General features: G+C 48.8%; 7 protein-coding genes across 7 annotated transcripts; 2 read left to right on the forward strand and 5 right to left on the reverse strand.

The window, feature by feature from the left end:
* Positions 1 to 52: 52 nt before the first annotated feature.
* Positions 53 to 2070, reverse strand: LY89DRAFT_685913 (DUF1446-domain-containing protein). Its single transcript, XM_018215170.1, has 3 exons — positions 733 to 2070; positions 626 to 681; positions 53 to 579 (listed from the first exon to the last, which is right to left on the reverse strand). Exons 1-3 carry the CDS (start codon positions 1982 to 1984, stop codon positions 169 to 171), a joined length of 1719 nt encoding a protein of 572 aa, XP_018070427.1. The 5' UTR covers positions 1985 to 2070; the 3' UTR covers positions 53 to 168.
* A 1178-nt stretch (positions 2071 to 3248) lies between these two features.
* On the reverse strand, positions 3249 to 5681 carry LY89DRAFT_102775 (uncharacterized protein). Its single transcript, XM_018205018.1, has 3 exons — positions 4192 to 5681; positions 3767 to 4147; positions 3249 to 3720 (listed from the first exon to the last, which is right to left on the reverse strand). The coding sequence occupies exons 1-3, from the start codon at positions 5420 to 5422 to the stop codon at positions 3461 to 3463; spliced, it is 1872 nt and encodes a 623-aa protein (XP_018070428.1). The 5' UTR covers positions 5423 to 5681; the 3' UTR covers positions 3249 to 3460.
* A 206-nt stretch (positions 5682 to 5887) lies between these two features.
* Positions 5888 to 7289, forward strand: LY89DRAFT_102816 (uncharacterized protein). The gene has a single exon (XM_018205020.1). The coding sequence runs from the start codon at positions 6105 to 6107 to the stop codon at positions 6975 to 6977; it is 873 nt and encodes a 290-aa protein (XP_018070429.1). The 5' UTR covers positions 5888 to 6104; the 3' UTR covers positions 6978 to 7289.
* On the forward strand, positions 7290 to 8557 carry LY89DRAFT_102817 (alpha/beta-hydrolase). The gene is made up of 2 exons (XM_018205021.1): positions 7290 to 7370; positions 7426 to 8557. The coding sequence occupies exon 2, from the start codon at positions 7657 to 7659 to the stop codon at positions 8449 to 8451; it is 795 nt and encodes a 264-aa protein (XP_018070430.1). The 5' UTR covers positions 7290 to 7370; positions 7426 to 7656; the 3' UTR covers positions 8452 to 8557.
* Position 8558: 1 nt separating this feature from the next.
* Positions 8559 to 10671, reverse strand: LY89DRAFT_102789 (uncharacterized protein). The gene has a single exon (XM_018205019.1). The coding sequence runs from the start codon at positions 10469 to 10471 to the stop codon at positions 8627 to 8629; it is 1845 nt and encodes a 614-aa protein (XP_018070431.1). The 5' UTR covers positions 10472 to 10671; the 3' UTR covers positions 8559 to 8626.
* A 547-nt stretch (positions 10672 to 11218) lies between these two features.
* Positions 11219 to 12366, reverse strand: LY89DRAFT_783297 (uncharacterized protein). Its single transcript, XM_018222663.1, has 6 exons — positions 12190 to 12366; positions 12012 to 12134; positions 11813 to 11950; positions 11729 to 11757; positions 11532 to 11676; positions 11219 to 11476 (listed from the first exon to the last, which is right to left on the reverse strand). Exons 1-6 carry the CDS (start codon positions 12247 to 12249, stop codon positions 11312 to 11314), a joined length of 660 nt encoding a protein of 219 aa, XP_018070432.1. The 5' UTR covers positions 12250 to 12366; the 3' UTR covers positions 11219 to 11311.
* A 356-nt stretch (positions 12367 to 12722) lies between these two features.
* LY89DRAFT_783298 (uncharacterized protein) lies at positions 12723 to 13627 on the reverse strand (the record flags this gene model as incomplete). Its single annotated transcript, XM_018222664.1, has 4 exons — positions 12723 to 13007; positions 13059 to 13223; positions 13414 to 13527; positions 13574 to 13627. The coding sequence occupies 4 exons, from the start codon at positions 13625 to 13627 to the stop codon at positions 12861 to 12863; spliced, it is 480 nt and encodes a 159-aa protein (XP_018070433.1). The 3' UTR covers positions 12723 to 12860.
* Positions 13628 to 13700: the final 73 nt, after the last annotated feature.

Here is a 13700-nt window from a genome sequence, read left to right on the forward strand (position 1 = left end):
TTGATTTTTCAGCGAACTCCTGCACTTTCTGCATGACTCGCAGGGATATTCTATTCAGGAAGTTCTACAAAACGCTTCTCTCAAGGAAAGCTACAGGTACATCTACATGTTTCAAGCGCAGGAACTCGGCAATAAACTTTCCAAGCACGTCATACGTCGCATTCGCAGTCACTCCACGATCAAGATGATCATGGAGGAGAAAATGAACTGCCCAAGATTGGAGAACTCCATGCAGTCTATCTTCTGTCCCTTGAACTCATCCGCCATAAGCTCAATGAACTTCTCAGTACTAAGTAGGGTGCAAAGCCAAGGCCATTCTTCTGCATTTCGTGCGAACAATCCTACGTTGCAGTTTGAGCCTTTATCGCCAGCCCGGGAATACACCACGCGTCCAAGTGGCATGCGCTTTGTAGATCCGAAAGATCTAAAGTCCACAGGATCAGTAGGTTCATATGATGGTTGAGTTGCGGGGTGAACGATCGTATCTGTTGGCGGTTCCAGCTTCATCGAGGACTGCCCGCTGGAGAAGTGGATTGTTTGAGTCGGCTGTGGTATCAGAGTTGGGAAGTATTCGGTGTACTTGGTCGTTATTAGTATGAATTTCTGTAGTGGGTGTGCTACTCACTGGCTTTGGCACGGCCGTTCTTAAGTCGGTATGGAAAGTCGCCGCTGGATAAGTGTCTTTGGCAAATGTCAGTGGATCTGGTCTTTCAGAGCAAGGTCAAAACTTACGCATGTTGATATCCAATGCTGGCCTGATAAAATTAGTTTCAGACAAGTCTTGTGCGTTCCGAGCTTGCGCGAACAATCGCACATCAACGATGGCGGAATTCTGAGTTCGTGGATTTTCTGGCACAGATCCATACACCGATATGTCCAAAAGACTAAACTTCGCAAGTCGTGCTTTGCCAAAGCTGTGTTTTACTTTGGTCTCGAGCAGCTTGACTCTTTCTTCGATGTCAAGTCCAATCATAGCCCAATGAAGCTCAGCTTGATAACCACCAAATGCTGTCAAGCCCATCTTGGTCGTTGCAGGTGGGGGTCTTCCGATAATACCTGAAAGTCGAACTCGATTTGGTGCAATATCCGTCAAGGACGCCTTGTCGATGACGGCTGTCACATCGCAATTGAGATAGTACATCCCTTGGATTTCGTAAAGCAGTTGTTCTTTGCAGGTTTCTTTAGAGACCAGCCCGCCAGTGTTCTCGACTTTGGTGATAACCACATCTCCATCGTATGCTATCTCGGCAATTGGATATCCAATGCTATTGATCTGTTCCCAGTCCAAAGTCTTGAAGCCAGTAAAGTTCCCGCCAGTGACGTACACTGAGCATTCAATCAGGTGTCCAGCGATGAGAGACTGGGCAAGCTGGTTATAGTCTGTTCTCGACCAACCATGCCACCAAGCAGCAGCTCCAATAATTGGAGAAGCATCAGCCACTCGACCACAAATCACAACATCCGCTCCTGCCTTGAACGCGGTCGCTATTCCCATACCACCCAAGTAGCACTGTGCAAACACAGGCTCGAAGCCCCATTCCTCCAAGGACTTCCCCGTACTAATGTGCACGAACTTCTCTGGCTCTTTCTCCAAACCCCCTCTTACAAGATCCATCACCACATCGCCCTCAATCCACGCAACGGTCAAGTCGAGCCCTTCATCTTTGATCATCTTTACAACAACCTCATATAAATCTTTCGTAGCCACAGTACCCGCGTTCGCCGCAAGCTTGATTCCTTTCTTTGCCATATCTTCCAACGCCGGTTCTAAAGCTTCGACGAACGTTTCTTCGTAGCCGATGCCGACACCTTGGGAGAGGTTCCAAGCTTTGGTTGGCATGTTGAGCTCGCTCATCCAATCACCGACTAGAACGTCGACATGCTCGTCCATAGCAGCGGCTTTGGCAATTGCATCGCGCTTGTCGCAGGGCGAACCGCTGATGTTCATTATACGCACTGGGCGAGTGGGGTTTAGTGAACCCATATTGAGCAGCTTCTATGTGTGATTTCCAAGGGATAGTCGAAGACTCGACAATCAAAGGAGCAGATCAGTTGAGGGGAGCTTTTCAGCTTCAACTTCGAAGTTTTGAACAAACGAGAACCCCACCATCAACACAGCTTTCCCCCGGCAACAGTATCTCGGCTTCCCCTCCATTGCAGAACGGGCTCTAGACAGCTGCAGTTCGAGGTCCGCATACACCTCAGAGATAGTCTCAGGGGTGGGATAGCAATTCTCGCTTGTTCCCTTTCGGATCGGAAGTCTCCTTTCTCTTCCGTCGGAACCACTTCCGAAGTACGTCCTCCTTTCAGTCACAGCTAATCAGCAATCTTTCCAGAGCAGAGTTATTAGAGATAGCCTTGGTATCTGGTAACATACGCGAACACACTTGCCCGCACCCTACTGTGCGACTTCTTGAAAGAATCCCATATCTATTCATTCAGGTATCACATGATCTGAAGCGTTCCATTCATTAACTCATCTTCTATTGAACCAACACCCTCTCAATAAAATCACAGATATAATATATTGCTCTAGACCAACGACTAACTGATAGCTCCGCTAATGACTCCTTTCAAAACACTGGTCCCAATCTTCGTCATAATCTTATGCCTCTCCGCCTTCTTCTTCGCCTCAGCCTTGGCAGCCGCTCTCTGTTCAGCCGTCAAACGAACCGGAGCAGCAGCCGCCGGCGTCGAAGTTCCTTCTTGCTCCCACGGGATCCCTCCAGGCTGGTTCTGCAATGGTATCGAACCATGCCTAGTCTGCCCTGCATTCGGTCGTCGAGGCATTGAAGCAGGCCTTGTCCAACTCGTCTGCTTCGTAGAGTGGTTTGCGTAGTATCTCCTCCCGTCAGGTGTCTTTCTAGCTTCCCATCCTGGAGGCAAGGGCCCTGTTGGTCGTGAAGGGATTCCACCGGTTGTTGCGCGGCGAGGATTTCCTGGCTTGGTGGGAATTTGTGCTGTGGGCTCTGGTGCTTGACCGATGGCCGATTGGGGAAACTCGAAAGAGCGCGTGTTGGTTGAGGTGTGGTGATACCAGATTCTTCCAGCAGAGTTCTTGCGTTGTGTCCAACCTCCCCCAAGTTGGGTCTGCAAAAGATCTTTCTGCGAGACGAAGTTTGAGGGACCGTGGTGATGGGTCGGTGAGGCGATAGGATAGCAGTGTGGGCAGTATTTTACAGTGTTGCAGGGGAGACATGATTGAACGATGTTATTCGGGACGTCTGAAAAGGTGTTAGATTAGTTACACGAAGACTAGGACAACACTTACTGTGATGACAATAGCTGCACTTAGTGGTAGTGGCACTAGGTGGAAGAGGAGTGTCCTTTCTAGGGGTCTTTTTCTTGCAGCTTCTGTAGACAGCGGCGAACAGTTGTTCTCTATCTTCAGTGAAGAATAGGAAGTCATAGTTGGCATGAGGATGTCTCAGAAATGATATGTCCGTCATGGATTGGAACTCTAAAGATTGATCAGCAGTTGGTCGACAGCCTCGGGGTTTCCCTTACGTATAGCACATTCTGTACATTCAACAGATGCATGAGTCTGCCCTCCTTGTTCACTTCTCAATTTCTGCCGGCACTTCATCGATACCATTTGATGTCTGCTTTGTCTACATGCAGACATGATCTCCGAGTCGCAATGAAGACACAATGCCACGACTTCCTCGAACTCAAATAAACAGGTCTTGCATTGCACCATCCACTCTTCCGGCTTCCAAGCTGCGAAAGTCAGCATCATGATCAACACAACGCATTAAAAACTTACGAGTATAACAACGTCCACAATGTCCGAAAGAAGGTTTTGTGCAGCACGGCGATCCATCGCCTCTTCTTACACAAAGAGTAAGACCCGGTGTAGCTTTCAGCTGGAACGACTTGTGCTGATGAGCTGGAACGGCGGCGTTGCTGTAACAAGACAAGCAGATTGAATAGGGGCATTCATCACAATCCATTCTCCGATGCTTCATAGCTTTGCAAGACTGACATTGTTTGTCTTGACGTCTATCTCCAGCTTTGGTCTCTTGGGCATTGAGTCTGACCATAGATGGTAGATGAGTCCAGGGATGTGTTCCAGCTTGGAAACAAGTGCCGCAGATATCAAGCTTGCAGTAAGTGCAGTTGTAGTAGTAAGTGTTGTAAAGGATAGCTGCATAGATTAGCTTTCATCCTAGAGCAGAACATGGTACTTACCATTCGAACATTGACAACAGACACTTGCGAATGACGCTGTCTCTAGGCTTCGAGGTTGATTATAGTTTAAGACTGGTGGGCGAGCGTTGGATGGCATTCTTGAAGGTGCATGTGTAGCCACAGACTGACGTCGAATTGGTTCCACTCCATTTACTGACGGGGTGGTCATATGGGAGGAAGCTACGGATGGTGCGCGTCCACCAGAGAACTGAGGTGGTGGAACAGCAGTTGCGGTCATTCCTGGCATGCTGAGTGGAGAAAGGTCTTCAGCTGGTGGATAGTGAGCTGAAGAAGCTTGGTTGGGAAAAGGCTCTGGGGTAGCTATGGCCCAGCCTGTGCTAGATACGGTACTCTGCGGTCGGGTTTGAACGTTTGTTGGAGAGTGCGATGCTTGCTGGTTTTGACTTTGGAAATTCTCCGCCGCAACCGCCCAACCAGTACTAGATACATGACTTTGAGGTTGAGGTTGAACAATCGTTGGAGATACCGACGGTGCCTGATATTGACTTTGCTCCTGTGAAGCAACAGACCATCCCGTACTGGATACAGTGCTTTCCGGATGAGCTTGAACATTTGGTGGAGGTTGAGATGAAGATGGGCTTTGAAAAGGTTCTGGTGAAGCAACTGCCCAGCCAGTGCTAGACAAGTTATTCTGTGAGTGGGTTTGAGCGTTTTGGCTAGGTTGAGATGGTGACTGGTTCTGGAGAGGTTCATGCGAAGCAACCGCCCAACCAGTGCTGACTGGTTTAATCTGAGGTTGGGCCTGGATACCTGGTGCGGGCTCAGGAGCAACTTTTGGTTCCGGGCTCCAGAAGTTGTTGAAGTAGGCCTCTGGGACTACCTCCAAGGTAGAATGGCTCATATACGATTCTTCAGTGGGGGCCGGCTGCCAAGGTGCTGCATTGGTAGACTGTGTGGGTTCGGTACTTGAGAACTCGGCGCCTCCAGTTTGGGCTTGGCTAAATTGAGGTGGAGGCATATTCTCCATCACGGATTGATTTTGCTGGGCCAAGACTGAAGGGTCGTTTGGGGGAGCAGATGGCGGGGCAGCGGTGTTAGCAGGTCGAAAAGGAATATCGGGACCAACCCAGATGTCGTACGGAATAGGATCGCTCGACACAGAACTCCTCGATACGTGGCTTGGCACAGGAGAAGAAGGCTGTCCAGAGTTCGAATTCACCTGAGCGCCAACGGGTCTCCTGGAAACGGACGAGCGACTATGAACAGACATGATCGTGGTCGTCAGAGACTCCTTTATGCGCCCGGGTAGAACCTCAAATTGTGTGCGACAGTCAAACAGAAGTCGGGGTCCGAGGCTTGTGGGAGTACTCGGGTCGTGGTCTTTGTCGTGAGGAAGTTCAGCCTCGAGGAAAGACTTCAAACAGGACTCATGCGACAAAAGACAATAATAGCATATTGAGGCTTGATCCGGCTGCTACTACAGGCTCGAGGGCCCACTGGTCTAGATTTGTCCAACAACAAGACCAAGGCGGCACACATGACGATAGAGTTGTACAGAACTTGAGACTTTTCATTGAACCCCCTTGTTTGGGGCGTACCATTGCATATGGTCTTGGCCAGAAAAAGAAATATGGCTGGAATTGATGCTTGAAAATTGGTTGTCAAGCGAGATGGCGTTCATGGTGTCCCAATCAAGGCGGGCAATCTGCTGCGGCTGAGAAAACAAAAGGTAAAACTTGACCACTCAGCGCATTTTCAATAGCGTCCTTTGACGCAAGGCTTTCCGGACAGAAATCGGAATGACACCACGAATCCTACTTATTAATGCCACGAGGCTCTGTGAAGAGTGAGTAGTGTACTTTGTACGGGTGCGGGTGCATTGTTGTTTGACTTCACAACCTCAACATCTTGAACACCCCGCCAAGTAATTACGCATTCGATTAAAGCCCACCATGGACGAATCCAGAAACTATAAACCATCGAAGTCAAGCAGTTTCGGTATGGGGAAGTTGAAAATGGACAATCTAATGCCTGCGATGCAGAAAGCCGCAAAGGTCACAACGAAACATACTTTAAAAGCTGGAGATAAGCTACAGACATTTGCCCAGAAGCAACAGTCTCAATTTTCTGCAGCATATCAGGCATACAATCAGCAAGGACAATTTGGTGCTCAAGCACATAACCCACAAACCCATCCTCAGCAGCCCTACCAACCTCAAGGTCATCAGTATCAGCAACATACAGCTGCTCCCCACACACAAAGACCACAGAGCTATCAAACTCACCAACATGCCCCATCTCAACCTCTAGGATATCAGCAATACCAATCTGACCAGCAACTAAATCACCTCTCGCATCAGATCCAACAAGGTGTCAAACACCAAGTTCATAATCAATTGCACAATCAGCAACAGCAGCAGCAGCAGCAGCAACAACAACAACAACAAAACCAAGCATACCAGAATCAACAAAATGCATACGCAATGCAGGCTCAACCCGTCATGTTCGCTCCATCATCCTTACCTTCCTACGACGACAGTTTTCTACCAGCGACTCCAACAGATCCGGACTCGTATTCTCTGGCATCAGATTCTGCCGACGGCGATACGGGATACGATTCTGATCCTCCGGGCTTCGATGATTCATATGGGCCTGCGACGCCAAGTAGTTTTGGAGGTGATGATGGAATGGACGGTATGAGTGATAGCGGGGTAGATGATACAGGTGCGGGGTCGGACGTGGACGTGCAGAGCGACCCGGATGATTCATTCGACGATGGCAATGATAATATGAGCTTCGATGATGGAGACAGTTTCTCTATGTAAATACCTGGTGGCGGTGGGATAATACCAGACTTATGAACAAAAGCAAGATGTAGAGACAGACATCAGAAGGCACCAGTCTACATGTTAAAACACTATCTCACAACTAACCGAGAAGGACGACATTCTTGGGCCTTGGAGGCACATAGGATCAAGGGCTTGCGGATCTGACCCGAAAAGCTTACAGGAGAGCAGCTGTGTAGCCTAGTGGGAGGTTAGCTTCGAGCTAAGGAATAGGGGAAGCGAGCCCAAGCGAAGTCAGAATAGGAGGACATGGCATCAGTCTTCAATGTGTCTTTCTGACGCTGGATTATATGATGCATACCCGCGCAAGCTTACATGTGGGGTTCATGCATCTGTTCTCCGCATGCAAGGATTCTTATCGTGCTTTGGCGAGTCTGCACTCTGCAGTTACCCCGCTGTTCATATAGTCAGAACTTACAAATGGCAGAGGAGGAACCTATACTTAAACTGAGGCTTGAATTACTCGAGCTGCCGAATGATATTTGTTCCAGTGGGCTACAGCAAATTGCTATATATCACCAGTACCTCACGGTGTCTGTGCTGACGCACCACCAAGCCCACTTCGTCAGGACGGCGACCACCACCACGGGACTACAACTTACCTCGACATCTTAACTCGACAACAAGATTCATCTACTGAGTTATCAGAACCTCCATCATGGCTCACATCTTCCAAGTCGAAACAGACGACGGCATCTCCTGGTACGTCGAACAATCCGGCACCGGCCCACACATCCTCCTCGTCCCCTCCGGCGAAGGCGATTGCTCCGTCTACGCCAAAGCCGCCTCTCACCTCTCTTCCCACTTCACAGTTACAACCTTTGACCTCCCCTGCTTCTCCCGCACAATTGCTCCTCACTCCGCCGTCGCAGCCGAAACCCTCACGCCCTACAAAATCGCCGACCAAATCGTGTCTTTAATGGACAAACTCTCCATCTCTACCGCATCTGTCTTCGGAAGTAGCTCAGGCGGTAACATCGGGTTCGCGATGCTACAGAAATACGATCAGAGAGTGGAGAAATTGCTCGTGCATGAAGTTCCTTTGCATGTTTTGGGAGATCTTAAATCTTGGGTTGATCAACCCACATCTGAGGATCCTAAGACGGTCGCTACGTGTCAGCACATCTTCGCTCATGCTATGAATGAGGATTTGGCGGCTTGGGAAGGATTGGGAGCTGAGTATCATAAGAGGCTACATACGAATTATGTTACCTGGTACAGGAACTATTCGCCAGTTGTAGAGAAACTACTTTGGGATAAGGAAGAGTTGAAGAAGAAGAAGGAGAGGATCTTTTGGAGTGTGGGGGGCTTGATGCCACTAAGTTGGTTCTGGGAGAATGTAGTATTGGCGACGGAGACTGGAGTTAAGTTGGAGGTGTTGAACAGCAAGCATTTTCCGCAGGTGAGTATTCCGGGAGAGTTGGCAGAGTACATAAAGAAGTGCCATTTGTGAAATCTTAGGAGTGTATCTTCCACTAATTCCCAGGCAAGACTCGACCCCGCCATACGTACATAGAGAGTGGCCTTGTCGTTTGTCTAGTATATTTAACATTAATCTAGAAGTTAATATATATGAGACAATGAACATTACGCCCTTCCACTACCACCTCGCACTTCTCCGTCACCCATTAGAGCGAATTGGACCGTCTGGTCATGGTCTTCAACAGCCATCCGTGCAGATTGCCTCCCACAGTGGATTGAGCGTCGCCTGTAATCGGACAGTCATCGTCCGAGTCCAAATTGTCTATCCACTCGTGTTCACGAATAGCCCTCTCCGTGACAGGAAAGCCGTCCTCATCGCGCAGCCAAGTGAAAATGTTCCTAGTCACCATTTCCGAACAGTCATCATCCTCGTGGTCGAGATTGTCGTAAGTGACGGAGATATTGCCGTCTGTTGGCTGCCCACCTTTGGCGCGCAAGAGAATTCTAGGGACAGCTGTAACTGTGCTCTGGCCACCACGACAGCGCCAGGTCAAGCCTTCGTATTCGAGGCCGTGACTTGTCTCACATCGTGCATGTTGACGAACGTCGATGTTGGTGTCTGTTATCGCTGTAGAACCGAACGGAGCGAATGGAAAGAGCGGGGGGACAGTATAGTATTGGTCGTGGGACAAGTACATCAGTCGACATTCGTCAGCACGCGAAATTTCTTCTGTCCCAGGGGGCAGTGTTGAGACAGGCTCTTGTATAAAAGACTTAAGCGTTCCGGTCCATGCTGCCACATGAAGATCGATTTTCCACCACGCCTGACGAGCCTCTTGCAGGGAACGTGTTTGTGCTCCGATGATGAAAGCACCAAGCCAGAGAAATCCCAGGCTAGGATCCCGCTTCATCAAGACACGAAGTAGGATATGCTGATCCTGCACGATATCCGAGTCGAGAAATGCGAAGGTCCCTTGCAACCATGCCCCACAGATATTACATGCCACACCTGGTTCAAAGAAGACGCTGTTTAGAAGCGCTTTGGTTCCCACTGCGTTGCAGCTTAGAGAGAGGAGCCTGTCTAGTTGGTTGAGATTTTCGCTCCATGCTGGAGTTTTGCAGATCGACTCCTTGTTGAGTCGTACTTTACGGCGAACTCGAGGGGTCGGTAACTGAACTCTACTTTTGTCGAATCTGGCCACAGGGAGAAGCAATGTCGCCGCCAAAGCAGCATGGTTTTGCTCAGCCACTTTGTGAAATTCGCAGTAGCTAGAAAGATAGCGCAAAGCGGTAGCGAATGATGCCGCACGATGCTGAAATGGAAGGGGGCGAGATTTCGTGCCGCGTGAAAGAATGAAGCGTTTTTCTGACACAAGCTTCGTATACCAGGGTGAGTGGAGGATGGGACCTTTATCACTTGGAATAGACGCATTCCAACCTCCTTCCAGGGCGAGGACCGCTGACCACCATCGAGCGTTGTCATCATCAATATCGCCCAAGTCTATAACCGCTGTCGTGGCATCAGTCGGGGCGTTTTCAAGTGGGATGTTTTTGTCATCCCATTCGGCCTCGCAATTGCTGTATTCAGGCCCAGACGCTCCGGGAATGATCTCGGCCCATCGTGCAGAAAGTATGTAGGTCCAGGCAAGTATGAGCAAAGTAATATGGTCGTCGTCCTCACTGAAGCTTCGCGGGAACACGAATGTAGACTGTTGCGGACCCGAGATAGAGAGAATCGTAGGACGATCTGACGCGACTGGAATGAAGAATTCTTGATCAAAGGACGGTAAATCGCACGGTCCCTGCGCGGTTCTCCATGTAGATATCCCCGTTGCAATGACAGTATTCGAAAATGATGCGTCTACCGCAGGATTTTCTGGGAAAGAAGGGTAGTTGAGAAATGCATTCTCAAGTTGAAATAGACAATCCCACGATGGGAGCTGGGTTTTGGTATCTGCAATTGTCATCTCGTAAAGACTAAACCAAGTGCAATAACCTCTCTTGTACATGGCCCTAAACGCCTGCTCATTTGGACGGACGGCATCCTCCATGACGTTAAAAGAGATGCTGCGACTTGAAAGCTGCGACTCATGTCGATGTCGATGTCTATGTCTATCTCTATAGGTGTATGTGTAGATGTAGGTATTTTAATTGCCGAGAGAGGCTCACGACAAATAAAGCCCGTGCTCGCGCTAGGTCTCTGTACTGTAGCGCCAGGCCTCGGGCCGCCTTCTCATGAATCGCAAAAACCTACTCTCATGTCGAATAATCCGCCATTGACTAATCCGTCGTCGAGGACTCGCTTGGCGACTCATCTCAGGGGCTCATTCACGTGATCTGGGTATTATGAAGCCTAGGTGCAGTTCAACGCCCAGGGAAAGACTATGATGCAGGTTGCATCCAGAGTTAATCTGTCGGCTTCCAGATCCTTAAGTTCAAGTGCTGTGCTTGTGTGGTTGAAGATTTTGAAGCTTCTTGCTTTCGGCAGCGGAGAAGTTGTACATATCAGGTCGCTGTAATGCGCATGTTACATGTGTCTTGCCTGATAACGAGCTTCTCTGACTTCGAACTGTGCCCAAGTATAGTACAAATTTTCTCATGAAAATGCTAAGCCTTGATTGCATGACTTGGGAAGACTCTTGTGGTCACTTGCCACATACAGGGATACCCTAAACCATGCGAGGTAGTGCCACTAGGCTCTCAGAGAGAATGATTCATGTCACATAGAAAACAGGGAAAGCAGAGAAATTCGCATAATGCGCCTCAGATGTTCATTTCATAGAGGCAATAAAGCAATCCTTCGACTTTTGGAGTCCCAAATGTGCAATCACTAGCATCATTCTCTAGTAAGATCCCATTTTGTCCATGCAATTCCATGTTGGAGAACAAGCTCAGCAGCCTTCATTCGCATATCTGACGATGACGTTGTAGCTATCAGTATCGAATTCCTGGCCACAGCATACTTCCATGCCTCGTGAAAATCCCCAGCAGACGTTGGAGATGTCTTGAGCGTACGAGCCGATGTAGGGGCAAGAAGGGAAAATGCCGTAGTAGTTCTGTTGGGAGACAATTAGCTTTCTCAAATTAGAAGACGACAAATTCCGGACATACATCGTTGCAAAGATAAATACCAGCATTCCAAGAACAGCTGACTCGGACGCAAGAACGAGCACCTACGCCGCATCGTGCCTGAACATGGTTTAGATAATCAATCCCATCCTCGATGATCACTTGAATGGCTCCGGTCCAGCCCCAACTACAGAAGGATAAGCATTGATTCCCAAAGCGTAAAGGAGACTTTGACATACGCTGCGATCGGGCAACATTGCAGACCAAACTGTTTTAAAAATCAGCTAGAACGTCCTAGAAAACCGTAAATATTGGAGACTAGCCTTGCTGCGGGCTACCTTGTTGTGAGCTTCGCTACCTTGAAGATCACGGCGCTCAGCTTGGAATCCGGCGGCAGTAGCATTGGACTTGAAATCGAGTTCAACTTCGGGATGCTCGAGAGTGAATCGATCGAAGATTTCCTGTATGGTCAGTTTCGATGACTCAAAAGACAAAATAATCTCAGGGAGACGTGAGCTATACCTCGATGGTTCCATTCATCTCCATGGCATGTCCGTAAATGGAGCCCTGGAACATCATGACTCCTTCGCTGTAACCTTCATATTGTTCCATACCGAAGGGAGCCGTAGCACTGACTTCCGCAGTCTGCATGTCACACCATCAGAATGAACTCAGATTACCAGTGAATTGCAATCCTTACCAATAGAAGTAGGGTGAGCAGGAGGAGGGTGATGGTCTTGAAAGGAGTAGAGGAGGCCATCACGACGCGTTTCGTTTGTCGACGTTCAATTGAAGTATGGTTCGAATGAAGTGCTTGAAGTTCAATGTAGGAAGTTTCACCTTGTCGCGACTGGAGAAGTGAACTGTTGTTGAGAAGTGAAAGAAAGGTTGAAAGCGAACGCGACGCTAGTTGCGGCTTCAGAAAATGAGGGAGACAGCCTTCTCAGACGGCAGTCGCGAGCCATGCCTTGACTGACTCTTCGTCACGCGACAAATCTGCTGATAGAATCAATAGATAACAGACAAAAAGATCATCTGCCATCTTGTATAGGAAAATCTCGGCCTAGCTCTCGTTTTTGAAAACAGCTCTCCTTTTCCATCAGCCCATCAAAGAGCACAATATTCATATAATTACCAAGATTTGTCATGCACCAATCTCTCATTCAGAGCTCGTATTCGCAGCAGGGTCACCGAAGCTCACAGCAGGCAAGTCATCGCAGGGTCATAGTAGAATCAAGTCTACTTTTCAAAATGCAAAATACCTAGTTGTAGCACACCAGGAACGCGTCCTAAAGAATAGACCTAACATCCCGCCCAGCCCGCTTTCCAAAATCCAATGCAATATCCGAAAAGAATTGTCCACTTACCGAGCTAACATGAGCCACGTTCGTTGGTAATCTCGTAGCAATTACTGTCGACCTGAGAGCCACAGATACCTGCACCATTTGTGCATGAGCTGTAGACGTCCTGAGCAAGGCTTCCGAGGGAGGGGCAACTAGGGTCGACGGAGTTCGAGTTCTGGATTATGGGTCAGCATCAAATCGCCAACAATCCTAGAGATATACTCACGGTGTTGCAGAGCACGATGGCAGAGTCCGAAGTGCAAGAGAGTTGGACACAGCTGTTGGCAGGGGCCCAGCAGTCACCTGGAACACCGAGGAGCCAGTTGATAGCCTTCAAGATAGCGGCGGGGCTGGGAGCAGTTGAGGAACCAGTGCAGCATTGGGTCTTGGACTGGAATTTCATCAGCTCTGATGTATGGTGAAATGGAGAAGTACGCACAGTGTCTCTATCCTCAAGTTACAGTGTAGTGGGAGCACGGATATCAAGAGTGACCTCTGGATACAGCTCCTGAAATTGGCGACAGATGATCTGCGCACCTTAGCAAAGACTCGTCAAGCATGAGATGTGTCACGGTGCGTACTTCAATAGTGCCATTGAGATCAACATCAATGCCTTGCAGAGTGCCTTGGTAGTTCAAAACACCGAAGTTGGAAGGTTTCAGAGCAGTGCGGCCAGAATCGCGAGCAGCGGGGATCTATTGGGTATTAGTATTGCAGGTTTTGAGGTTCTCGGGAGCAGACCAAAGGAACAAGGATGAGGAGGATGATGATCATCTTGAAGAGATAGGATGGCATTATGAGAGTTGACTGAAAGTCGAGAAGAGTATGCGGAAACTTGAGGCTTGAAATGGATCAAAGTTGTTTGTAA

The sequence above is a fragment of the Mollisia scopiformis genome, assembly GCF_001500285.1.
Source record: "Mollisia scopiformis unplaced genomic scaffold LY89scaffold_14, whole genome shotgun sequence".
Lineage (NCBI taxonomy): Eukaryota > Fungi > Ascomycota > Leotiomycetes > Helotiales > Mollisiaceae > Mollisia > Mollisia scopiformis.

What these genes read in the sequence shown, in the direction of transcription:
- LY89DRAFT_685913 (XM_018215170.1), bottom strand. Translation starts at nt 1,984, where the DNA reads ATGGGTTCACTAAACCCCACTCGCCCAGTGCGTATAATGAACATCAGC. An exon ending in AGCATTGGATATCAACATGC is followed by an intron (nt 682 to 732) that starts GTAAGTTTTGAC and finishes CATTTGCCAAAG; the next exon opens with ACACTTATCCAGCGGCGACT. An exon ending in GAACGGCCGTGCCAAAGCCA is followed by an intron (nt 580 to 625) that starts GTGAGTAGCACA and finishes ATAACGACCAAG; the next exon opens with TACACCGAATACTTCCCAAC.
- LY89DRAFT_102775 (XM_018205018.1), bottom strand. Translation starts at nt 5,422, where the DNA reads ATGTCTGTTCATAGTCGCTCGTCCGTTTCCAGGAGACCCGTTGGCGCT. An exon ending in CTGTTGTCAATGTTCGAATG is followed by an intron (nt 4,148 to 4,191) that starts GTAAGTACCATG and finishes TAATCTATGCAG; the next exon opens with CTATCCTTTACAACACTTAC. An exon ending in TTGTGGACGTTGTTATACTC is followed by an intron (nt 3,721 to 3,766) that starts GTAAGTTTTTAA and finishes TGACTTTCGCAG; the next exon opens with CTTGGAAGCCGGAAGAGTGG.
- LY89DRAFT_102816 (XM_018205020.1), top strand. Translation starts at nt 6,105, where the DNA reads ATGGACGAATCCAGAAACTATAAACCATCGAAGTCAAGCAGTTTCGGT.
- LY89DRAFT_102817 (XM_018205021.1), top strand. Translation starts at nt 7,657, where the DNA reads ATGGCTCACATCTTCCAAGTCGAAACAGACGACGGCATCTCCTGGTAC.
- LY89DRAFT_102789 (XM_018205019.1), bottom strand. Translation starts at nt 10,471, where the DNA reads ATGGAGGATGCCGTCCGTCCAAATGAGCAGGCGTTTAGGGCCATGTAC.
- LY89DRAFT_783297 (XM_018222663.1), bottom strand. Translation starts at nt 12,249, where the DNA reads ATGGCCTCCTCTACTCCTTTCAAGACCATCACCCTCCTCCTGCTCACC. An exon ending in TGCTCACCCTACTTCTATTG is followed by an intron (nt 12,135 to 12,189) that starts GTAAGGATTGCA and finishes TGTGACATGCAG; the next exon opens with ACTGCGGAAGTCAGTGCTAC. An exon ending in ACAAGGTAGCCCGCAGCAAG is followed by an intron (nt 11,758 to 11,812) that starts GCTAGTCTCCAA and finishes TTTTTAAAACAG; the next exon opens with TTTGGTCTGCAATGTTGCCC.